This window comes from Pipistrellus hanaki (genome assembly GCF_964339955.1).
Source record: "Pipistrellus hanaki genome assembly, chromosome: 5".
NCBI lineage: Eukaryota > Metazoa > Chordata > Mammalia > Chiroptera > Vespertilionidae > Pipistrellus > Pipistrellus hanaki.
Window position 1 is genome coordinate 102,009,292 of NC_140507.1, and position 25,658 is coordinate 102,034,949.

Below are 25,658 nucleotides of genomic sequence, written 5' to 3' on the forward strand. Positions count from 1 at the left end.
TTCAGCAAGGATTCAACAGAATTAGGAACATATATATTATAGTTAAAGGGGAGCCCATGACTATCTCTTCTGTCTGTTTACATAACAAGGCTGTAGCTGAGATGGCCCTCATGCAGGAAGGGAGCCCTTTGGCCACTGAGTCTAGTTGCTGACTATAATACCTATAGGTCTATGGTGGTCTCCGTGTTTCTGAGTTAGAACTCCTAAAGCATTGACCTTACTTTCATGTGTGAAAAGGAAGAAGGGAAGTTTATAGTTTGGATGCCCCAGAGCAGGAGCTCAGGACAGTACCTCCTTCAGAGCCTCTATAGCTTGTTTCCCTTCAGGGTTCCACTGAATTGGATCAAGTGTATCTGACTTTAACAGGCATAGAGAGGCTGGGCTATCAATGAAAAGCTTGGAACCCAATTTCTACAATATCCGGTCAAGCCCTGGAGTCCTCTAAGCTGCTTTTTTTGTTTTTGGAAGAGGGAAAGATAGGATTCCTCTAAGTCTTTCCGGGTTAAGCAGTAGCCCATCCTTTGATATGAGGTGGCCAAGATATTTTACTTGAGGTAAGCAAAATTGAAGCTTATCTTTTGAGACCTTATGTCCCTTTACAGCTAGCAGTTGTAGTAAGTAAATTGTATCCTTTTGAGAGTCTAGTAATGTCCTGGAGCATACAACTAAATCATCCACATACTGAATTAGAGTGAAATCTCTAGGAAATTTAACATCATTTAGATCAGCTTTTAATATCTGGGAGAAATAGGTGGGACTTACTGTATATCCTTGGGGCATCACAGTCCAAGTAAATTGTCAATCTTCCCAAGTGAAAGCAAAGAGGTATTGACTGTCCTCTTCTACTGGAATGCTGAAAAAAGCACTACATAAATCTATTACTGAAAAATATTGGCAGTCCTCAGGAATAGTTGATAATAAAGTATGTGAATTTGGAACCACAGGATGTCGGGGAATAGCTATCTCATTTATAGCTCTGAGATCCTGCACAAATCTCCACCCTTTCCCATTTGGTTTCTTTACTGGAAAGATAGGAGAATTACAGGGACTTGTACATGGAATTATAAGTCCTCTTTTTCAGAAATCTTGTATAATGGGCTTAATTCCAGCTAGTGCATCAGGTCTTAGAGGATATTGGCAAATAATAGGTAAAGGCAAAGTACTATCAATAGTTATTTTAATAGGAGTGGCAGACTCAATCTTGGCAATATCTGTACTGGAATGGGCCCAAAGTTGCATTGGAACTTTTTGCAACAAATGCTCAATTTCAAGATTATTTTCTTCTGGTGAAAGTTCATTTAAAATCATTATTTTCCCAATTGGTTCAGTATCTGATTCATTTAGTTCTAAATACATTTCACCTTTTTGGAAAAAAAGATATATGAGCATCATGGGTTTCAAGAAAATCTCTCCCTATCAGGTGAATTGGGGCCGATTTGACCAGTAAGAATGTGTTGCCCCGTAACATCCCCTAGTTGAAAGGAGACAGGCTCTGACTTAAAAACAGTCATTGATTGGTTAGACACCCCTACCATTGTACAGAAGCTTGCTCCGAGGGAGAGGGGAAGTTACATGGGTAGGGTTAAGAACGGATAAAGTGGCCCCAGTATCCACAAGGGCTTTAGTAACTTCTCCTTTTATGATAATTTCAATTTCTCCTAAAGTATTAGTAAGGAGAAGAGGAAGTACCCTCTCATAATCCTCGAAGCAGCCCGATGCTTGCTTCTGTCTGTTTTCTCTTTTCAAATCCCATTTCAGTTTTTTACAGTCTTTCTTATGGTGGCCTGGATTTTTGCAGTAAAAACAGACTCCTTTCTCTACTTTTCTTAGAGACTTTGGAGTAGAACTGGCTTGGTTGCTTAATTGTTGAAGCTGTAAGTTCATAATTTGGGTATCTTTATCTTTTTCTTTCTTTTGAATAGTTTTAAATAGCTAATCAGCCAGAAGAGCCAGTTCATCAGCATGGGTAGTCTGCCATTTCAATTTATGTTGTTTGATCAGAGTTACAAGTTCTTCATCTAGTCCTTCCAAAAATTCCGAATTTAATAAGGGATCATTTTGATGTTCCTTGAAATTGTCTGGCGACAGACCTGAATATCGTTTGAAAGTCTTTTCAAAATGTTCAAAGAAATCAAGCACTCGTTCATCAGGCTTTCTTTTACATTGCTGGATCTTGGTCCAGTCCGTTCTCCAAGGAAAAAAATCAGGTATGGCTTGATAAAGCCGGTGGGCCAATTCCCTGCATTTTTCTCTGTCTGTCTCTTTCTGTTTTAAAAAATCATCTTCAGGAGTATTCCAGCGAACCTTATTCAGCCATTCTGTTGCCTTGCTCTCAGAAACCAGTAGGTGTATTAATTGGAACAGGTCAGAATAGCCAGGATCATATGTTCTAACAGTTAAATCAAATTCCTTTGCAACCCATCAGGGTCCTGCAGAGGGTCAGGAATATCTTTAGCTAGGTTTCTTAATTCTGTTCTAGTCCAAGGAACATATACAATTGCTGGATCCCCTCTACCTGAGACAGGCTTTTCCCGGAAAGAAGCTGTTAGAATTCTTGAATCATCTTTCTCTGAGTCTGTATTCTCAATTTTTCCTACATCAGCAGGGAATGGTGGTTGAGGAGATATAGGAGGAGGAGGAAGAGAGATGGAGGGCAAGTCTGTGCAAGGAAGCGCAGACAGCAAAGGGTATAGGGGAGGAGCAGTGAGAGGAGGAGGAATGGGATCTTAGCACTTAATTGCTTCAGTGGACTTCTTTAGTTCAGAGACAGTCTCCAAAATTTTCTTATTTAACTTCTAGTAGGGAAGATATTTTATCCAATCCTCTCCTAGAAGTCTCTAATTTCTAATCAAAATAAGCTTCCCATTCATTTAATTTAATTTTAGAGCCGGCTTTTTCTAATTGAATGCACAGAAAAATCAATTTGGGGTGTCAAAAGTTCCCCACTTTGGCCATTTCAAGTTGGTATCATTTTTAGTTAAATTTTCCCATTTTTGTAGATACTTGCAAGTTGAAATTCCGTATGAATTGTACATGTACCCTGCTGGAGTGTTAACAGGGGGCTGGGATGCTTGGGGTTTAGCAACCTCAGAGGTGCAATTTCCCATCTTTTAAAATTTATTATTATTATTGAATATCTGCAGAGTCTGAGCAAATCTTTCTAGGGATGTTATGTAGTGGGTTGCAAAGTGTACTGCTTATGGGTTGAGCTCCATGAGGCTGTCACCCCTCATGTCAAAATTCAACCCTCTTACGTGCCTCGGTTTCTCTCCTGGCTGTCTAAAACAGCCAGAAGGGCTCGGGGCGCTGGCTTACCAGGCCTTATAGGCGCTCCCCCGGACGAGCCAGTCAGTTAATTACAGCTGAGTTGGGATTTCCCTATGGGGCTCCTTCACGTCGTGAGGGATGACCTCTGACACCTCCACAAGGTTCTTAGTTGCCTAAGAACACCCGAGAATCGGGCAGGAGGGAGGATGTGCCCTTTATCTTCGGAGCTGAATGAGTTCAGCTCTCATAAGTTTAGCGAAGGTTTTTGCTCAGACTCTCAGAAAGCAATTCCAATTGAAGAGACAAAATCAAAACCAGCCACCTGTTTTTTCCTCTGAGAGGGCGGGGCTAACTCCTGACTCCATTTTGTACTGTATCCTCCATTTTGTATAACTATGTCACTGTGTAACTTGACCCTAGCCCTCACCCAACCAATCGGGGTCAGCCAAAGCAGTGACCTCACCACCCATCCCCTGGACCCCTATAAAACCCTTTGATCTGTTGAAGCTCGCTCTCTTCCACCTCGAGGATGCGATGCGTTGGTGTAAGTGGGACAGAGCTCAGGCTAGCCTGAATAAATGGCTCTTGCTTTTGCATCGGACTCAGCTCCCTGGTGGTTTTTGGGGATCACCAAATCTGGGTATAACACCTCCATTCTTGCCTTAACCTGGGTTCTATTAACCCTTAGTCTTAGTTCCACCTCGAGGATTTTAAAACATAGCTCAAATAAAGTCAGACCCTCTACCAAAACAAGGAAAGGTCCCGGATCCAAGAGACAACTCACCCAAATTCACCTGATACTGTGGGGAGTCAGTGGGGCTCAATGGGCTCCTTGCTGGATCCTAGCACCAAGTCTTAGTCCACAAGGTGGTCCTGGGTGAGCTTCTTTGGAATCCTGCAGTGACCATGCCAAGGGTTAATGGAAAAAACAAAACAAAACAGTGAAGCCTGTAAAGAATTTTTGTGAGTTTATTTGAGCCAAACTGTGGACATATGCCGGGAAGCAGAACCTCAACAGATTGAAATAATGCTCTGAAGAATGGTGGGTTACATTTCTATATTTATACATTGCAACCAAAGGAAAGGGACGTAGGTGAGTTACATGAAATTCATTGGTGATAGATTAGGGAGGTGGGACAGAGCGAGGTGGGGAAACCTCTAGGATAGGGTAAAAGGTTAAATGATGGACATGAGCTTCTTTCACAGAGATCGATACAGGATACTCTAACGTAATTAACAGTTGACAATTAACTTCATAACAATAACAATGAGGGAATGTCTCGAAGCCATTTGTTGTGCCCTGAGGGGTCTGGGATAAAAAGGAAGTTACAAGTTACCCAGACATCTCTCAGATACGTTATCTTAGATGCAAGAAGGCAGAGGGGCTCAGTAAAGAGATCGAAGTTGATCTTTGTCAGGTGAAATATCGGTCTAGGACATGACTACCCACTATAACCTGTTTGTAGTTAGATATTTAATTTTCAAACCATCTTTTGTGGTAATTTTAGGTCTCTGAGTTTGCAAGACTGCCACACAGGCCTTCCCTGAGCTTGTCAGGTTAGCATGTGGCTCTTTTCTTTTACACTTTCTAGCACCTAGTGTGTCAGCTGGGTGACCTGCAGGCAGGGATTGGGACCTCCCCCCCCCCTCCCCTCCACTCTAATCCCAGAGGCCCCAGGATGTGTGTTTGTAGGGGGAGGGGGGCTGCTCCTCTCCCACCCTCACATGTCCACCCACACAGAGGCCGGCGGGTCGCATGGTCTCTGTTCCCCAGGCCGCATCCCACACCTTAGGTTTCTGCCTTTTTTTTTTTTTTTTTTTTTTTTTTTTTTTTTTTTTATTTAAGAAAAGCTTTTCTTTTGAGCCCATTTCCAACTTGCCATGACCTTCCAGCCTCGGCCTCACGTTATCTCCTCCTCTGGGAGTGTCGCCATCATAGGGCCCATCGTGCTGTCTGCCATCCACACTGAGCTGGCTCACTGCCACCCCCAGTTTACCCACGTCCATGTGGAGAAGCCACTATCCCTCTGGCCTCCCAGTCCACTCCCATTTTCTCTTGTCTCCTCGCCTGAACTTTATCCCTGCGGCCTCCCTGCAGCTGCTCATCGGGCCCTGTTATGCCCAGATTTCATGATCCCTAAACACCACCAGGGAGCAGAGTCCGATGCAAAAGCAAAGAGCCTTTATTCAAGCTCGAGCCCGGTCTCTCCGCCTCTACCGATGCAGTGGCAGGATGCAGAGAGCCCCAAGTTCTAAGAGTACAGCTTCTTTATAGGGCTTAGGGTTGGGTGGTGGGGTGAGGGCCAGGATCCAGTTACACAGGTGGCTGGATGCAGTTAGCTTATTTGGCCTTCTGCATTCTTATTGGCTGATTTAAGGGTGGGTTAGGCAACTGGAACTATTTTGTAAGAAACTGCTCTTTAAAAAATGTTTGCTCTCTAGCCTGCTTTAGCCTGTTTGAAGATAAACTCAGCTATATGACCTGTGGGCCAGAGACTAGATATGCCCATAATCTCAATGCCACGCCAGGGGCATTTTTCAATTGAATAGAACTGTGTTGTTTTCAAGGCCAGCATCGAGATAACCACTAAGTGACATAGGGCTGGCTCTTCAACAAAAAGGGAAGTTCTACTTATAGCCTTGCTCTGCCCATTCAGCCCCATACCATCCTGGTCCGAGGCCTGGCCTCCATCTCCCAGAGCCTGTGCACCTGCCTTCTGCCCTCCACCGCCTACTGCTCAGTAGCCACGTCCATCTGTCCACCTGGCCCAGTGCCCTCTCTTCCTGCCCTTCCCATGAGCCTGTGTTCCCACAGTCCTGCCCTCCCTTTCCTCCCGGCCTGCCCTCTCCCCGCCCCCTGCCCCCCACACACCTGCCCTCCCACCGCCCCCCACCCCTCACCCACTCACAAACCTGCCCTCCCTCCACCCCCTGCTCCCCGCCCCCCGCCCCCACCTGCCACAAACCTGTCCTCCCTCCACTCCCCACCCCCCACCTCCCGAAAACCAGGCCTCCCCCCCACCCCACCCCCACCCCCGCACACCTGCCCTGCCCCCACCCCACAAACCTGCCCTCCCACTGCTCCGCACGGAAAACCACACCGTGGGTGCCACAAATCCAGGGCCACCCCGCAGACCACCATCTTCGTGGGAGCCCCAGCCCTCACCCCCCGCCGGTCCTGCTGTCCATATCCATCGGGGGCCGCAGCACCTAACCCCCCACGTTCTAAGCCACATTGGCCGCCCTCCTCCTTCCCATATCCCCACTGGTTATTCAGGCCCCTGCCTTCTCGTCGGGCTCACCTGCCTTCTCTCTGCCTCACAGGGAGCGCCATGGGCTATGCACGGCCCTGGGGGCTCTACTTCCTGCTACAGTGGTCCTGACCAGCCACAAAGGTCCTGAGACAGCCACGCCAACCCTAATAAGCCACAGTAACCCTGAGCCAGCCACTCGCCATCCATGGAGACCCTGAGCCAGCCATGGAGACCCTGAGCCAGCCATGGAGGCCCTGAGACAGCCATGGAGACCCTGAGCCAGCCATGGAGACCCTGAGCCAGCCACGGAGATTCTGAGCCAGCCATGGAGACCCTGAGCCAGCCACAGGAGCCCTGAGCCAGCCATGGAGACCCTGAGCCAGCCACAAGCCAGCCACGGTGGCCTGACCAGCCACAGCTGCTCACTTCAGGTTGTTACTCCCAGACTTCGTGATCCCCAAGGACCACCAGGGAGCCGAGTCCGATGCAATAAACAAAAGAGCCTTCTCCATGCTAGCATGGGCCCTCCAACTCATGCCGGCAGCATGGCGGAAGAGAGTGAATTTCTCCCAGTCCAGGGGTTTTGAGGGCTAGGGATAACTCCGCCCTGCGGGGCGGAGTTGGGAGCTCATCCTCGCCCCGCCCTGCCCTCTCAAGGTCAGTTTCCCTAAGAGGGGTGACAGCAGGCGGTCACAGCCAGTGGTCATGGACAAAGGCCCAAGCATGGCTGCCGCTGCTGGACAGTCGGCCCTGGCTCATTGGAGTGCTGTTCTGGGGCCACTGAGGAGCTGGGGCTTTTGTTCTTAAGATACTGGTGTTCACGCTGGCGGGTAGCAGCACAGATCTATGCACCGACTGAGGGTCGGCCTCCATCAGCGCCCGGGTCATGGGGCCTCCGACACAGGAGACAAGCCAGCAAGCAACCCGGCAGCTTCTCCACTTCCCGACCTGGCGGGCACTGCCCTCCACTTCAGACACGCAGAGGTGAGCTGAGCGAGGGACAGGTACTGGGAGCCTTGATTTTCAAAAAGGCATGTAAAAATCTAAATCCCATGTCCTATGAAGTTTCCAATGAAGTTATAAGCAAACAGTGGATTTGAGGACTTGCTTTTGCAAAAGGGTAGGTGTTCCCCAATCTGTGCATTTGCATCTTGTGCTCACATCTCTTTCCAGTTCTCGTGTCTGCCATGTGCACACCCATGGCAGGACAGTGGTGGGTCACAGCCAGGATGAAATACACAGTGGTTGTTACCTTATGGTATGAAAAAGGCAGTCAAAACTAAAGCTCAGAGAGAGTCACAAAATACCAACCCCTCTCCGCCCCTGATGCACACCCTCCTGTACTGCAGCTGCTGGAAGGAAATGAAGTGGTACATCCTGTGAGCCCATGAGACAGTGGTACATCCTGTGAGAACATGGGAAAGTGGTACATCACAGGAGAACATGAGAAAATGGTATGTCACATGAGAAGGTGAGAAAGTGGTACAGTGTGTGAGAACATGATAAAGTGTATGTCATGTGAGAACATGATAAAGTGGTATGTCATGTGAGAACATGAGAAAGTGGTATGTCACATGAGAACATGAGAAAGTGGTATGTCACGTGAGAAGATGAGAAAGTGGTATGTTACATGAGAAGATGAGACAGTGGTACAGTGTGTGAGAACATGAGAAAGTGGTATATCACATGAGAAGATGAGAAAGTGGTATGTCACGTGAGAAGATGAGAAAGTGGTATGTTACATGAGAAGATGAGAAAGTGGTCCATCACATGAGAACATGAGGAGGTGGTATGTCATGTGAGAACATGGGAAAGTGGCACATCATGTGAGGAGGTGAGAAAAAACGAGGCTGGACCACGCCATTGGCGGTGCAGGTGCTGATGAAGGAGGGTGGCGGGGGCCCGGCCGGTGTCTGCGCTCCTTGGTCTCAGGTCCCGGCGCCTGCCCAGAGGTTCTGCCCGGGGCGGGGAGAGGAGGACGGAAACCTCCCAGCCCCTCGGGCCTGGAGCCCCGGCAGTCGGACACGCAGGCCAGGCCTCACCCACACGTGGCCGTGCTGTGGAAGTGACCCTGGGGAGAAATGCCTGCTTCCAGAGACGAGGCCGGAGAGGGCAGCTAAGACCAGGATGCTGACCGCGCTGAGCCCAGGGCCGGTGGGAATGTGAATTTTCCACCTGCTTTTCTATTTGTAAGTTTTCTGGGCGAGTATATATTGTTTTTATAATAATACGTTTCACAAAGAAAATATTTAAAACCAGTACAGGGTTGTACAGACCCTGTGTGGTCTATGCTCTGAATTTACCAAATGTGTGAAAAGAAAACCACACAGCCTGTCCACACACACAGCGACGTAGCTTTTTCCTCTTTAAAGGAGAGGCTCCTTGTAAAGTGACGTGGGAACGATGTTTATTCATCTTTTACAAAAGGTCAGATTCTTTCAGAACACCCATCGGGGTACAGCTCGGAGAGGGCGCCCTGCTGAGCCCAAATGAGCTTTCCCTTCTGGGCTTTGGGAGGCTGGACGCGGGAGCCGGGGGCACGCGTGGATGGCCGGCCCGTAGTACACTGCCCTGGGGGGGACACAACGGTGGTGGACACAATGCCGTCCCTGCGGTCCAGCCGAGCTGTGGGCACCGCTCACTCCTTTTTGAAGATCCTCTTGGCTTCCACCCCTTCGTACACGTATGTCTGAAAGGTGTTGACAGACAGGAGGTGTTAATAGCATTAAGATTTAAGAAAAACATTAGATTAGATTCACGCAATATTATCACTTTGAAGTGCTTTTCCTTGTTCCTGATAGCAGCGTTTTGTACAGACACAGACAACATCTACTACAAACATGCAGTGTGCCCGGCCGGCATGGCTCAGTGGTGAGCATCCACCTATGAACCAAGAGGACCCAGGTTCAGTTCCCAGTCAGGGCACATGTCTGAGTTGTGGGGTTGATGCCCAAGTGTAGGGCGTGCAGGAGGAAGTCCATCAATGATTCTCTCTCATCATTGATGTTTCTCTCTCTCTTCCCCCTCTCCCTTCCTCTCTGAAATCAATAAAAATATGTTAAGAAGTAAAAACTAAAAACAGTCAGTTTGCCATCACATTTCAGTTAAAATAAGCATTGATGTATTGGACATGAATGTAAGTTTGCTCCAATAAACAGGGGTCGGGAGAGATGTATGTTGTTAAAACCAGAGGTTGTTGAGGAAAGTAATAGTCTGGTATGGAAGCTGTAACCCGGCAGCCCCGAGGATGAGTGACGGTCGCGGAGGTGTTCGCCGGGGGAAGCAGTGGTGTCGTCACAGCTCACCTGGACCAGCTCGCCGCCCACGATTTCTCGGACGGCGTTCAGCTCCTTCCCGTTGTCCACCCGCTTGAATCTCCCGACCAGCTTGTCTCCCTCCAGGCTCCAGGTCCCCTGCAGGACAGGACAGTCACAGGGATGCCGGGCGCTGCTCCCAGCCGGGTGGGGGGGCATCTCCCATCTTCCCGATGACCGTGGGTGGTCACGCTCTCCGTCTCATGGGGAGGCCCCGGCGGGAGCCGGCCCAGCGGCCACTCAGCCCAGGCCTCCTGGGCAGAGCGCCGGGACCTCTGGGTGGTTCTGGTCCCCCCGGGCCCCGGCACCCTGCTGGCTGTAGCCAGGGACCTGTTCCAGTAGCTCTGTAAGGGACACAGCGGCCAGATGCCAACACTTTCCAGCTTTGAACCAGGAAAATTCTGAGGACGTACAAGTTTCCAAAACATCAGCTGATACATGACTCCTTAGAACTTAGTATCACAAACGTGACACGGTGTGATCCTTGGTGAGCAGGAGGCCTTGCCCTCTCTCACTCACAATCATTTTATCACTTAAATTACACTTGTTAGATGCTATCTGCTTCGAGAGCTAAACGTTTCGGTTGCAGTCAGGTAGGGAAAGCTGATCTATGACTAGGTCTACCAGTCAATGCTTTTCCTAATTCTTCTTGTTCAGGCCAGTTCCTCACAGCTGTGGGCGGAAATAAAGGTGCACCAGCCCCTCCCGCTGTGTGACAGGGAGGGTGGAAAACGCCAGGTGAACCAGCCCCCTGAACTCACACCGGGGGGCAGCGCTGGGCGGGGGAGGCGGCAGAGGCCTCGCCCTGAACGTACCGTGAGCTCCGTGCCGTCCGCCAGGCTGTAGTTGAAGGTCACCCCCAGCTCGAAAGCGATCTCGGCCGTGCGGAAGGCGCTGGACTCTTTGATGGTGAACTTGCTTCCCGCCTGGCTGATGATCAGCTTCAGGTTGTCGTGGGCCGCCAGCTTCCTCTTCACCATGTTGATGCCTGTGAGCGGGAGGAGCCTGAGGTCAGCCCCGTTCATCACCGTGTGTGTGTGTGTGTGTGTGTGTATGGTGTGTGTGTATGGTGTGTGTGTGTGGTGTGTGTGTGGTGTGTGTGTATGTGTTTGTGTGTGGGTATATATGTGTGTGCGCTGTGTGGTGTGTGTGTGTATGGTGTGTGTATGGTGTGTGTGTGGGGGTATATATGTGTGTGGGCTGTGTGGTGTGTGTGTGTATGGTATGTGGGGGGTGTGTGTGTGTGTGTGTGTGGTGTGTGTGTGTGGTATGTGTGTATGGTGTGTGTGTGTGTATGGTGTGTATGTGGTGTGTGTGTGTGGTGTATGTGTATGGTGTGTGTGTCTGTGGGGTGTGTGTGTATGGTGTGTGGGGTGTGTGTGTGTGTGTGTGTGTGTGTGTGTGTGTGGTGTGTGTGTGGGATGTGTGTGTCTGTGTGTGTATGGTGTGTGTGGATGTGTATGTATGTGGGCTTTGTGTGTGTGTGGGGTGTGTGTGTCTGTGTGGGGTGTGTGTGTGTATGATGAATGTGGTGTGTGTGTGTGTGTGTGTGTGTATGTGTGTGGGCTGTGTGTGTGTCTGTGTGGTGTGTGTGAGTGTATGGTGTGTGTGTGTGTGTGGTGAATGTGGTGTGTGTGTGTGTGTGTGTGTGTGTGTGTGTATGGTGTGTGTGGGGTGTGTGTGTGTGTGAGTGTATGGTGTGTGTGGGTATGTATGTATATGTGCTGTGTGTGTGTCTGTGTGTGTGTCTGTGTGGTGTGTGTGTGTGTATGGTGAATGTGGTGTGTGTGTGTGTGTGTGTGTGTGTGTGGTGTGTATCTGTGTGGTGTGTGTGTGGGAGGGGGTAGAAGGCCCGAGGGCTTGGCCTTGCAGCCAGGCAGGTGCTTCTACAGAAAAAGTCCCCGCCCAGCAGGTCCTCAGCCCCAACAAGCTATTCTCTCTGAATGTGAGAAAAAATAAATGGAGTATGGAACTACAGAACCTTAGAACTGAGTAATTTAAATGAAGTGACCAACCTTTTTGTCTCAGAGTTAAACCAAATTCCAGATATGATCAGTGAAGGATTAAAATGACTTTCATCCATGTGTAAGATTATACAACTTAAATTCTGCAAATACAGGATTCTATTCTTACTGCAATTCTGTTTTCCACAGAATTGGCTTCAGATTTTGACCTTTGTCCTTATCTTTGCTTTTTGAGGCATTTCTGACTGTCACCGACATGAGGAAGCCAGCAATTATTACAGACAAGGTCATTATCATAAATCCTACAGATTCCACAAACACGAGCTTCCGGTCCCTGAGCTGCAGGTCGCAGTGCAGGCAGCTTTTTGCTCTGAGTAATGTCACCGGTGTGTCTGTCCATCTTGGGCAGTGTGTGAGTGGCCGAGTGTTGGAGCAGCTATTAAAACCATTTACACTGGGGCCTTGAGGAACCCCGGGGTGTCTGGAGGTTGTTCCAAGTTCATTGCCTGGCCTGCGACTCCTGCTAGAGCCCCCCCCCCCCCCCACACTCATCCATTGCCGTGGCTGGACCGGTCCTGGAACGCACTGTCCCAGGCCGGGAGCGGCCGTGCACACCGCCCTCCTTCCCTTTGTAAGGAGAAGCTGTGTGGGACTCCAGTGGGACCATTTGCAGTAGGATCAATCGGTCCCAATGAAGGCAGTTCAGCTCTAGCTCGAGGAAACATCTGCATCTTCGCGACTCGGGGACAGCACCCAAGGCCTTTGCTTCCACTAGTGACAGTGTCTCCAGCGGGAGCGGGGAGCCGGGAGCCAGGGGCCGGGAGCCGGGTGAGGAAGAGTGTGGGGAGCAGAAGAGGGAACCAGGACGAGGGAAGCCTTACCCATCTTCTCCATGAACTTGTCATAGTTCTCGTTCCGGTCGATCTTCCAGGTCCCATCAAACGCCATGGTCTCCGCCGGAGTCTGAGCTTGTTGCCAGGATCAGGTCCGCCCTGAGAAGAGAATTTATTCTGTTTCTTATCTTAGAGCCAACCTCGCGCTGTGATGTGGAAGTTTAAAGTTCAGGAGGTCACCTCACCCCTCCTACGTTTCTCGAATGCAAAGCAATTTTTGTTCCTATAAATCTATAAACCCCTCAGTTCCTCTCCTGAGCACTCACTGCCTTAGAACACGGCAAGCACGCCTGCTCTTTCTCAAACCACAGCTGGCGGGACGTTTGCTTGGAGAATTAGAAGCCATAGGCTCTGAGGGAGGCTTTTCTGCTCCGAGGTTCAAAGTGCAGCTGGTTGGAGATAGCCTGGAGCGCAGATCAAGTAACAGCTGGGCAGCGAGACCATGGCTACTCCGTTCCCAACAGCAACTTCCTTGTCAGTGAGGCTCTCTGGCCAAGTGCAGCTGCGAGGCCCCAGGGATAAGACACAGACTGAACACCCACTTGCTTGGAACCTGTCCCTCCCTGTGTCGGGGCTGCTGGGAGTTCGGCCCCTGCACCTGGCGGGAAGCCTGGCCCTGGGCAGACTGGGCGCTGGTGCTTTTCCCTTGAATGGTGATGGGCCCGGGGGGTGGGGGGTGAGGATGTGGAGATTCAAGAGGCAGAAAGGAGGCTGGGAAACATGAGAACTCCATCAGAGAGCAGCTGCAGGTCTGTCACACCCACCGCTCACTGACCCCTTTCCCGGTTCCCCTCTCCTGCCCTGACTCCGCACACCTGGCTGGGGCACATCCCACACCTTAGCCCCCCCCCCCCCTTTTTTTTTCTTTTTAAGAAAAGCTTTTCTTTTGAGCCCATGTCCAATGGGCCATGACCTTCCAGCTGCAGCCTCACGTTATTCACCTCCTCCGGGTGTGTCCCATCGTGCTGTCTGCCATCCACACTGAGCCGGCTCACTGCCACCCCCAGGGGACCCACGTCCACGTGGGGAAGCCACTGTCCCTCTGGCCTCCCAGCTCCCGACCTGGCACTTCACGCTTCGTCTGGTGACCCCAGGCTGCCGTCCGTCATGGGCCACGGGCAGCCTGCCCCCCGCAGTCACAACTCTGCACCCTCAGTCTCCCTCCTGGGCTGCACGCCAGGGAGAAGTCCGTTAGCGCGGCCTCTTCCTCCCCCAGGCAGCCCTCCTGGTTCTGCACATTCTCCGGCCATCAGGGTGCTGGTGCCAGTCAGGAAGCCCTCGCACCTTTCCTGTGCTCACCCGTCCCCTCCCTCTGCGTCTCCAGGGCACCCCTTTCCTGCGCCCAGAAACCCCACCCCTCGCCCTGCTTTTCTCCTGACACCCGAGTGGCCGTAAGAAGCCGCTCAGTGCCCCCTCTGGTAAGCCTGCCTCCCACTGGCTGCCTGCTCGTGGCCTGCCAACCTCACTCCTGCCGCCTCCTCGGACCCATCCTCATCTCGGGTGGCGGTGGTGTCAGGTCCAGGTTTGAGGGCGGAGATGCCAGGAAACCTGTAGAAATTCTGTGCAGAAGACGCCCGTGTTCCCCAATTCCCGCCGGGGAGCAGCAGTGAGCAGCAGGGCCTGTGCTGGCTGCTCCGATTCCAGGGGATTCCCGCCTTGCAGCCAAATTGAGCTGCTCCCTTCGCAGGCTCCCTATTGCAGATTCCTGGCCTCAGAGCTGGTCACAGCCATAGCATACATACCGTTTGTAAACACTCTCAAAATGAACAACTATCATAACATTTTCCCATTCCGTTAAATACTCCTCTACATCATTAAGAAAACATGTTAGCCCAGCCACATGTGGCTCAGGGGCTGAGCATTGACCTATGAACCAGAAGGTCACGGTTTGATTCTTGATCAGGGCACGGGCCTGGGTTGGAGGCTCCATCCCCAGTGTAGGGTGTGCAGGAGGCAGCCGATCCATGATTTTTTCTAACTCTTGATGTTTCTCTCTCCCTCTCCCTTGCTCTCTGAAATCAATAAAAATATATTTAAAAAAAGAAAAGATTTTAATTATAGGCTAAGGAGCGGTCAATGCAAGTAAGAAAATAGTAAGAGGCATAAAGAGAAAAAGGAGCCGAGGAGTCCTAACCCTACAGCTGGACAGAACTGCAGTAACGTTCAGGACTCTGTTAGCTTAAGTGTGTACACTCACACATACATGTATGTGCATATTTCATATAGTCCCATGCACACAGGTGTGTGTATGTGCGACACACATAGCTCCATCTGGCACACACACGCGAGGGGTTTGGGAGACCACCAGGGAGAGAAAGGCCGAGCACAGCACGGGAGGGGAGAGGAGCAGAGGCAGTAGTGACGCCCCGGGTGGCGGGCAGAGGCGCTGAGCCAGCTGTCCCGGTGCCAGCGGGGCTGCGTGCGCCCGATCTCCCGGCGGCATCGGGCAGGACTCGCCTCAGGGAGCTCCGAGTGCAGATAAGGCCCCTGCACACCTCAGTCCGTCGGACATTGACATTTGGCCTCTCCCCTACCTTCTCCCCCCCTCACCTGTGCAATGCTGCTGTCCTTGGCAATAGCAATTTGCTTCTTAACTCGCCCACTGATAAGGATTCGGGCTAGCTCAGATAGAGTCACTCTCCTTAACCACTTAATGGGCTTTCACTTTGTGTTTGTTTATCCTTCACCCTCGTCCACCCTCTGTGGCAGCAAGGTGAAGAGCACAGCTACGGAGCTGAGCTGAAATGCACATTCATCTTGTCCACGGGGAGAAGTGTTTTCCGGCGGCCCAGCCGGTGCTTCTGACCGTGAGAGTAACGGTGCTCGCAGGCCTTTGGGCGGGGCCCGGGCACCTGTGCGCTGAGACCTCCCCCGCCTCTGATGGGGCGACCGCCTGGAGTCCCAAGGTCACGGCTTCACTCCTCAATGTCAGTCACTTTTTAACTCTGTGTCTGGGAGGGACTTGCCTTTTCCCTGCTTTCAACATGACGTCTCGTCCCACCGGCCTCCGCGGCGGGCAGGCTGCAGGTCCCAGCCTCCTCAGGGGGAGAGGGCTGCGAACTGACCTTCCTGTGGCCCCGGTGGGGAGGGGCAGGGGGCAGGCCGGACAGACCCTCAGGCCCACTCCACTAGCAGGCCTCCTCAGCCTGTGCTCACTGCCAGCGTCCTGGCTTCTGCCCGCAGCAGCACAGCCCAGGGCCGCCGACTCCAGGCAGCCCTCCAGCCTCTCAGGTTACCCTCCGTGTGGATGACCCCAGGCTGTTCTCCTGCCTCCCGTGTCCGTGTGGTCGCTGAGCCTCTGCTGGAGGGGGAGGTGCCTGCCAGCGCCCACCCCACTGCTCTCATAGCTGCTCAGCGCCCAGGCCCCGCGTTGCTACCTCCTGCCCTGCGTTGGGGGAAGCTAATGAGGCACTCACTTCCAGGACAGAATCGTGTGTGTGTGTGTGTGTGTGAGTGTGTGAGTGTGTATGAGTGTGTGTGTATGTGTGTGAGTGTGTGTGTATATGTGTGTGTATGTGAGTGTGTATGAGTGTGTATGTGAGTGTGTGTGAGTGTGTGTGTGTGTGTGTGTGTGAGTGTGTGAGTGTGTATGAGTGTGTGTGTATGTGTGTGAGTGTGTGTGTATGTGTGTGTATGTGAGTGTGTATGAGTGTGTATGTGAGTGTGTGTGAGTGTGTGTGTGTGTGTGTGTGTGTGCACGTGCGCTCATGCAAGGGGGTAGAAGGCAAAAAACTCAGCAACCAAACTTCGTGCCAAAGACACAGAGAGGCACATAATGGTAGGCTCTGGAGATTTTTTGAAATTTGTTTTCAAAGTTTTTTTTTTTTTTTTTTTTTTTTTTTTAAAGCTGGTGCACTAAACGGGTAATCTACTCATACTCAATAAACATTGATTATCTATTTAGTTTATGACACACAGAGCGGTTATTGGTGCCGATGGTCAGAGATAGCTCCACAGGCGCTGGCGGCACTTTGGCCCCTGGATGAGGGGTTCAATGACACGGGCGGGCGTGCCGGGGAGCCCCTGTAGGTCTGTGCTCGGTGGGTCTGTGCTCGGTGGGGATCTGGGGCCGGATGGGCTTCAGTGTGTCTCTCACTTAGACGGGGTCGGTCCGGGTCCCCACTGAGCCAGGGTGGGACAGTTTCTGGGGAGGCCCAGCTGTGAGTGGACACTTGTCAGCAGCCTGGTGCTGGGGGCTGGGGAAGGGGTCTGTCTGTAAGGAGGAGGCGGGGGACTCCAGTGGAGCTACCCTGAGGAGGGACCCACAGCGACCTCTGCAGTCGGCCTCCTGCCCTGTGTGACCCATCGCCTCATCTCACAGGGAACTGGAATGGCTCCTCAGGCCCCGCTGGTCTCTGAGAAAAAGGAAAGGTTAATGGAGGGACTATTGAGCCTCCTGGTGGCAGCTGTCCTTGTGGTCACCACTGCTGATCCCCTCTGCCCTGGGCTGCCCTGAGGCCCTGGGGGGGACTGCTGAGTTTCTTTCAAGTTTTGACCTATTCTTTCCCAACATTCAACATCCAATGTACCCTCATCAGAAAACAATAAATTATCTACCTAATAAAAGAGTAACACCCTAATTGATCGTACCTTCACAATGCCCACCAGCCAATCAAGAGTGAGCATGGGAATAACCCCACAAGATGGCTGCTCAGGTAGACACCTAACCACAGCAGCACACAACAATTTCAATGGAATACAACTAAAATGTAGAGTGGACATTGCCCAGAGCTACAGGTAGTCGACTGACTGAAAATTCTACAACAAGAAGGAAAAAGAAAACCAGAAGGAAAATCAGAGGAGCGAAAAATCCTAAGGTACGGAAACATGCGGTGCACGCCCACGCACGCGCACGCACGCGCACACAAGCACGTGCACGCGGAGAGGACACAGCCGGAGAGAAGAAGGCTGAATGCCTGCCTGGTGTTCTCTAGCAGGAAGGAAATAAAAACCCCGGCCTGGGCTGAACCCCAGAACCAGCAGCGCTGAGCCCCAGTTATGGGCCAGACCCTGGGGACCCAGGCTCGGGTAGGGGGAGATGGGGTTGTGAGGCAGAATCCCAGGGGAGCGGCGAAAAGCAGAGCCCCCGGAGTCGCGCTCATTGCGCGCAGAGGACGGAATGTTGACTCTGATGCTGGATTCCCCTGGCGAGAAGAAACAAAACCTCCGGTGGTGCTGAGCCCCACTCCCGACTACTCTAAACCCCAGTTCTGGGCCAATCCCTGGGGACCCAGGCTCAAGCAGAGGGAGACGGGGCTATGAGGTGGAGTCCTGGGAGAGCGGCGAAAGGCCGAGCCCCCGGAGTCGCGCACTTTGCGAGCAAGGGAAGGAATGTTGACTCTGATGTGGGATTGCCCTGGAGGGAAGGAAACAGGAGCTCCGGCCGTGCTGGGCACCAGTGTCGACTGCTCTGAACCCCAGTTCTAGGCCAGACCCTGGGGACCCAGGCACAGGCAGGGGGAGACAGGGCTGTGAGGCGGAATCCCAAGGAGCGGCGAAAAGCAGAGCCCCTGGAGTCGCACAGAGGACGGAATGTTGACTCTGATGCTGGATTCCCCTGGCAGGAAGAAACAAAACCTCCGGTGGTGCTGAACCCCACTCCCGACTGCTCTGAACCCCAATTCTAGGCCAATCCCTGGGGACCCAGCCTCAAGTAGAGGGAGACGGGGCTGTGAGGTGGAGTCCTGGGGGAGCGGCGAAAAGCGAGACCCCGGAGTCACGCACATTGCGAGCAGAGGACAGTCTGTCGACTCTGATGCTAGACGCCCCTAGCGGGAAGGAGAAAAAAAGCTCCAGATTGGAGGAACGCAACGAGGAGCAGGAGCCCCTGCCGGACCGGACACCGGCCAGCCGGGTGCCAGCAAGGAGCCGGGCGATGGGGCCCCCAGGGAGGGGATGCCCCTGGGCCTTTGACCGCTGAGCGCGGGCCACAGAGCTGAGGCTGGGGGCTGCTTCCTGGGCGGTGCTGACCCCTGCAACAGGCTGAAGCAGCACAGGAGCCCTCGGAGAACAAAGGGGTGCCACAGGCCAACCTGCTGAGCTTCCAGAACAAGGAGGAAGAAACCGAAGAAGTTTGCAATATGAAGAAATCAAGTGAGAGCAAAAGATAGTAAAATTACTTAAGAAAGAATATAAAGAAGATCTTGAAAAATCGAAGACTAAGTCAGAACTCAACTCAGCAGCCAACATTGCAACATAAATGCGGTTTTTTTTGTTTTTTTGTTTTTTTTTTTAAAAGGACATAATGTTGGAATGGTGGCGGCCAGGCCTAGAGTGGCCAGGCACAAGGCAGTGGCAGCCGGGCCTGGAGCAGCAACAGCCAGGCCCCAGAGCAGCAGCAGTCAGAACCAGAGCGGCAACAGCCAGGCCTGGAGCAGCCAGACCTGGGGCAGTGGCAGCCAGGCCTGAGGAGGAGGTGGCCAAGCCCAGGGTGACCAGTCCAGGAACACCCAGGCCCAGAGTGACTGGGCCCGGAGAAACCGGGCCCAGAGCAGCCGGGTCGGGAGCAGTCAGACTCAGAACATCAGCAGCCAAGCCCGGAGCATCCAGGCTGGGAGCTGCCAGGCTCGGGGCGGCTGGGCCTGGGGCAGCCGGGCCCAGAGCAGCCGGGTTGGGAGCAGCCAGGCACAGAGCAGCAGCAACCATACTTGGAGCAGCCAGGTCGGGAGAGGCCAGGCCCGGAGAGGCCGGGCCCGGAGCGGCCGGGCCCAGAGCAGCCGGGTCGGGAGCGGCAGTGGCCAGACCCGGAGCAGCTGGTTGTGGAATGGACCAGAGCAACAGAGGCCAGGCCCGGAACAGTTCGCTCCTCACCTGCTTCCGCCCCAAGGCTGCGTCTCAGACATGGCTGGAAACTTTTGGGGGAACTTGAGGGTCTGCTGAATCAAATAAGGAAGGCTTAGATCTGGATGTGTTGAGTTAGTATAGTGCTGGGGTGTTGATCTGTGAGTGCCTTGTGTGGGGCCTGGATGAGGTTGGTTGATCTATTTGGAAATGTCTTTTGTGTGAAGTGTATCCTTGGGCATGTGGAGGTATTATTGATTTGAGAAAATGCTAAGTAACTGATTTACTATCTGAAAAATGTAAAGTTCTGAAAGTTTAAGGTCTCTTGCCAAAAAGAGGTTTTAAAACTAAAACCTTAATTTTAATGGAGAAAGGGAATGACAAGCCCTTCCCACCCAGAACAGGTAATCCAATTCCAACCAGCAGCTATGTTTAAACAATGTGTCCATTTACACTTGAATGGCTACACCTTTTGATAGCCTAAGGGCAAGTTTACATGTAAACAAGTTTGTTCTCAATTCCCAGAAAAAAAAACAAGGTTTAAAATTATTAGATTTTAAAATTTATTCTTAGAAGTGTAAAAGTTTATTAATTAAAAAAAAAACAACAACAAAAGGAGATCGAAAAACCTGATGAACAATAATAGCGGTTCATTGTAGTAGAGTCGGTGATATGGGAGGGGAATCGACTGACTGTTCTTGGGGAAAGGGAGGGAGGAAGAGACTGAACATAGACTGTGCACCTATGGATGAGGACAATGGGGGGTGGGGAGGGGGCGGAGGGTGGGGTGGGAACCTGGTGGAAGGGGAAAGAAATGAGGAACCTTTGAAATAATATGAACAATAAAGATTGATTTAAAGAAAAAAAAAAGTGAGCATGGAAATTAACCCAACAAAGATGGTGGGTTGATTTGCATATGTAGGCACTGAGCAGCCGGGGGTGGGGTGGGGTGGGATGCTTGTGTCTGGTGACAACCCATGCATTCTGCATGCCCCCAGCTGCTCAGGGCCTCTGAGAAGCATAGGAAGGCGGAAAGAGGCTCTGGGGCAGAAAGGTGGCTCTGGGCTGGAGCAGAAAGGTGGCCCTGGCCAGCGCCCCTCCCACCCGAGGCTGCGGCACTTCCCCATTTCCTCTCAGACTTTGCGGGAAGTCCGAGCGCCATTGCGTTCCCTCAGCCCTCCCTTATCTCCTGAGAGAACAGTGACTGGGTGTGACTGGGATGGAGAGGTGCTGTGGGGAGGTTGATGGAGGACTGGACGGCTTCAGTGAGGATCATCCATGAGAGCACCTGCCTGATCCCTAGTCCCAGCTCCCGTGGGCGGTAGGACTGTGTTCCAGCACAGCACGTTGAGGGGGTGTGCAGGCCCCGGGGGTGACTGGGGGTGGGGACGTTGGGAAGGGGTGTGCTCTCCAGTGATCAGTGGCCTGAAGTGGCTTCTCAGAGACCAGAGCTCAGCCCGCTGGGCGCCGTGTGCTGGGGAGGTGAGAGGGGTGGTGAGAGGGAAGGACCCCTGGATGTGGTCCATTAGGAGGGTGCAGCCGCTCTGAGGGGGAAGCTCCTGCTGAGGCAGAGATGAGAGGAAGCCCTGGGATCGCCATCGCATCGCCCTGCCCCAGGGCCCATGGACAGAGAGGGGAAGCCGGGAAACTGAGGGGGGCAGTGAAAGGGAGGACAGTGTCTCAGCTGTCTCATTCCAGGGAGCACATGGGAGCACTGAGGTGCAGGGGGCAAAGCCAGGGCTGGCGTTTCCACTGATGCTGCTGAGGCCTGGGAGCTCAGGTGGGAAGTCAGTGACTAACAGGCCGGACGGACCAGAGCAGAGAGGGCTCAGCCCCCTCAGAACAGCACCTGTGACCCCGGTGAAGCACCGAGCCTCTGCTGAGATCAGAGGGCAGGGTGGGGGGCGCTGAGCCTCGGCTGAGATCAGAGGGCAGGGTGGGGGGCGCTGAGCCTCGGCTGAGATCAGAGGGCAGGGTGGGGGGCGCTGAGCCTCGGCTCTGAGATCAACAGAGGGGGGAGCTTAGAGTCACGTTGGTGGACGCCAGGTACCCACCTGAAGGGGCTCGTCAAACACAAACGTGACGTGGGTTGAATTCATCTGGATGTGGTTCCAATGGTCACGTTTCATCTCCTCACGGCAGAGCTTCCATGTTCCTTCCAAGACAGCACTTCCGGCAGGACCCTGCCCAGTGAGAGCCCCTCTCCCCCTCGCCACTGCGGGCAGGGCCACGGCCCTCACAGCCCCAAAGCCGGTGCGCTGCTTCACAGACACCTTCTCTGCTCGCCTACGGCAGGGCAGGCAGCATGGGTGCCAACTGCTGTGTCCAAGTTCATGGTCCTGAAGACAGACGGGGGGACAGCCCAGCCCCAGCCCAGCCTCGTCCAGGAGCGGGCGGCACCTGTCACGCCGCTGGAGCTTCCGGCGTGATGCTGAGTGTCCGCACTGGGAGGCCGTCCACATGGCCTGGCGGGCCCGGTGCTGCCACAGGGCCCTCTGGGAGGGACAGGAAGGAGCACGAGGGTGGAAGCAGAGGCCGGGCATGTGTGTGTGAGAGAAAGAGAGAGAGGGGGAGAGGGAGAGGGAAGGAGAGGGACAGGGAGGTGGGGGGGAGTAGGGAGGGGGAGAGGGAGAGGGAGAGGGAGAAGGAAGGAGAGGGAGAGGGAGGTAGGGGGAGGGAGGGAGGGGGAGTGGGAGGAAAGGGGAGGGAGGAAGAGGGAGAAGGGAGAGTGACGGGGAGGGAGGGAGGGGGAGAGGACAGGGCAGGTACATTGGCTTTGCAGCCTCCACTGCAGGCTTGAAGGAGGAGGAGGAGCCCAGGCTGAGCAGGGCCCTGGAGCTCGGGCAGGGGACCCCAGAGGAGCTGGTGGCCTGGCTGGTGTGGTTTGGATCTGAAAGGCACGACGCTGCAGTGGTTGTTCTAAGTCAGACACTGTGGTCATGTCACCCACCATGGGAAACGGATACGGTTTTGAACGGAAATTTGGAAACGTGAGTCGAGAAGAGACACTGCCCGGGGGACGCCCCACGTTTTGTTGTCCAGCTGGTGCACGTGAGTGTCCTCCGGGCAGTGTCCGGCCACGTGCTCGGTGCATCCCTGTCAGGCACACCCCGTCCTCACTGTCCCAGCGCCCTCTGTGAGGGAAGCTCAGCGCCGGCCTTCAGACCTGTCTGTGTGGGAACAGCTGGGCCTCGTCCTGCCATCCCGCCATCCCCCCGTCCCCCCGTCCCTCCGTCTCCCTGTCCCCCCCGACCCCACCATCCCCCTGTCCCCCCTCCGTCCCTGCCGTCCCCCTATCCCCCCGTCTCCCTGTCCCCCCCGAGCCCACCGTCCCTCCTTCCCCATCGTCCCCGCCATCCCCGCTGTCCCCACTGTCACTGCTGCTGCAGACCCTGCTGGTCCTGGGACCGCTCAGGACGCCACCCGCCACCAGCTTCCACTCCCGGGACTGGGGATTCCTGTGGGCGTGCATCCCTGTCACCGGCTGACCGCAGAGAACGGCCAGGAGAACACGCGAATGCTCACTGCGGTCACGCTCCACCGACGTTCCAATGACATACAACACAACACAGCCCTGCTGTGCTTCGGGTGAGCGTCAGCCCACGCACCAAAGGGTCTAGGATTTGATTCCTGGTCAAAGGCTTGTACCTGGGTCACAGATTCCACGCCCAGCCTTGGTCAGGGTGTGAGCAGGAGGCAACCAATCAATGTGTCTCTCTCACCGATGTTACTATCTCTCGCTCTCCCCTCCTCTTCCTTCTCTCCACTCTATAAAAATCAATGGAAAGTATCCTTGGGTGAGGACTAAACACACACACACACACACACACACACACACACACACACATGCACACGCACACGCACATGCACACGCACACGCACACACACACACACACTCCTCAATCCCCCACCACAAGAACAGATCTTCCAGCCACACCTTTCTCACCCTCACAGGACCATGCCACGGCCCTCCCAACCCGGGGTCACTCTGCCCCTGGAACCTCGCGGCTGAGGCAGGCCCAGAAGAGACAGTGGATGCTGACCAGAGGCCGGGCAGTGATGGAGAAGGCCAAGGGCCCAGCAGAGCCGCCATTGGGACCCTGGTGGAGGTAGGGCAGCTCTCCAAGGTCTCCGCGGTCACTGGCTGGAGTGAGCTAGTTGGAAAAGGGAAGCTTGTTTCTTACAGGAATTTGCTGGATTGGGTCACATTAAGCCTAAACCACTCCCACTGGGCAAAGGGACACATGGCTGGGACGTGACCATGGCTCTAGGAGAGTCACTACAGGAGACAGCACAGCCCAGATCCATTTTTCCCTTGACCCCTTCCTACTGACCCCTCAGCCATGCAATCTTGTCCCTTTGTTTAGAAAGAGGGATCGAAAATGTGCTTGTGGGAAGCTATACGATGACTGAGAGCTTAGTTGCTGTTTATCTCTCTCACACACACACACACACACTCCAGCCACACACACACACTCTCCAGCCACACACACACACTCCAGCCACACACACACACACACACACACACACTCCAGCCACACACACACACACACACTCCAGCCACACACACACACTCCAGCCACACACACACACACACACACACACACACACTCCAGCCACACACACACACACACTCCAGCCACACACACACACACACACACACACACTTAAAATGAAGCAGTTGGAGAGGGAGATTATACATGACCATTAGCCAGGTCTCTGTTGATGCTGTGAAGCCACGGCCTGCATGACCTTGGGTTCAAAGACTTGGAGAAAGGGCTGACACACAAATTAATGCACAAGACAAGAAATATAAATTTGAAAAACTAAATGGGGAAGCCAGTTGTGAGCTTGGTACAAGGAACCAGGTTCCACTGAGTCTCCATTCCCATCTGCTTTTATTTACTAGAATACACAATTGCCTTTCAGGAATGCAAACAGACATGTCAAAGGTGATGTTTGGCAAACAGTAAGATTATCAGGCTGGGAGAGTTTGCTTTAGGCCATGGAGTCATCAGCAGTAGGTAATAAAATGCAAATATTTAGCCCTGCGAGTATAAAAAAGCCCCATTTGGCCTCCTGAAAGATCTCTTGCATTTATATTATTACTGTTGACCTTGGCTTCCGGCTTCCCCCTTCTGTAATTTCCCAATAGATGTCGACATGTCGCTCTCAGAGCTCGGCTTCTTTTAGGATTTTTATTCTGCATCCGAGACTGAAATTAAACACATAAGAAAAAGAATGAGGCAGGCAATAGTGGTTATGCTAAAAGGAAAAAGTAAAGAGATCTGGTGAAAAGGAGTAAATTATTTTTTTAAATTGTTGCCAGGCAACTAAGGAGTTAGTTTTTGAGTTTGCCTGGGATAATTATTCAATATGCTGCTGTAATTCCAAAATAGCAAGCTTAGTGTTATTTATTTAAAAAAATATATTTTATTGATTTTTTTACAGAGAGGAAGAGAGAGAAATAGAGTTAGAAACATTGATAAGAGAGAAACATCTATCAGCTGCCTCTTGCACACCCTCTACTGGGGATGTGCCTGCAACCATGATACGTGCCCTTGACGGAAATCAAACCTAGGACCTTTCAGTCCGCAGGCAGATGCTCTATCCACTGAGCCAAACCAGTTTTGGCTTGCTCAGTGTTATTTTTACCCCAAGCACCAAGAAGGTGATTTTTTAAATTGAAGTTATCATTTTAAGCTACATCATTTTACTGGTGCAAGTGCAGCAGCTGATTTCCATTGATTATTACTATACACACACCTACAGGGGCTTCAATCCACAAAAGAAAAAAAAACCTGTTCTTAAGTTTGCTGCTGGTGGGTGCCATTCATAAGACATTTACACAATGGCTTAGTGGGGGGAGGTCTGAGCAATGGTAAGTTCCCTTTGCCTCTCCCAGGAGCCAGCATTCAGGTTTTTGCTTCCCCCTCCTTTGGTGTCGATGCCTCTTTAATTCTAACACAAAGGAGCAGTGGTTTGATTCTGTTTCATATAAAAAGGGAAGCTGGGTGGGGACACCATGTAATCATACTTGCCCATATACTTACTATACTTGGTGGGGGATCAGGCCAGGTAAGGGATTTTACCCAGGGAGGACTCCCTGTTGGCCCTAGGATTACCGCACAGCTGGTTACTATCAGCATGGCGAGAAAGACATTCTCAGGCATTCTTGGGGTTTTG

The 25,658-nt window shown here is 52.6% G+C and overlaps 1 protein-coding gene across 1 annotated transcript; it reads right to left on the reverse strand.

Annotated features, from left to right (window-relative positions):
• Positions 1-8,874: 8,874 nt before the first annotated feature.
• FABP2 (fatty acid binding protein 2) lies at positions 8,875-12,791 on the reverse strand. The gene is made up of 4 exons (XM_084883440.1): positions 12,681-12,791; positions 10,651-10,823; positions 9,827-9,934; positions 8,875-9,210 (listed from the first exon to the last, which is right to left on the reverse strand). Exons 1-4 carry the CDS (start codon positions 12,745-12,747, stop codon positions 9,160-9,162), a joined length of 399 nt encoding a protein of 132 aa, XP_084739566.1. The 5' UTR covers positions 12,748-12,791; the 3' UTR covers positions 8,875-9,159.
• Positions 12,792-25,658: the final 12,867 nt, after the last annotated feature.

Excerpts from the sequence above, each read along its gene's own strand:
- FABP2 (XM_084883440.1), bottom strand. The coding sequence starts at position 12,747 with ATGGCGTTTGATGGGACCTGGAAGATCGACCGGAACGAGAACTATGAC. Across the intron at positions 10,824-12,680 it reads CAAGTTCATGGAGAAGATGG|GCATCAACATGGTGAAGAGG; the intron begins GTAAGGCTTCCC and ends TCCCGCTCACAG. Across the intron at positions 9,935-10,650 it reads CGGACGGCACGGAGCTCACG|GGGACCTGGAGCCTGGAGGG; the intron begins GTACGTTCAGGG and ends CCTGTCCTGCAG.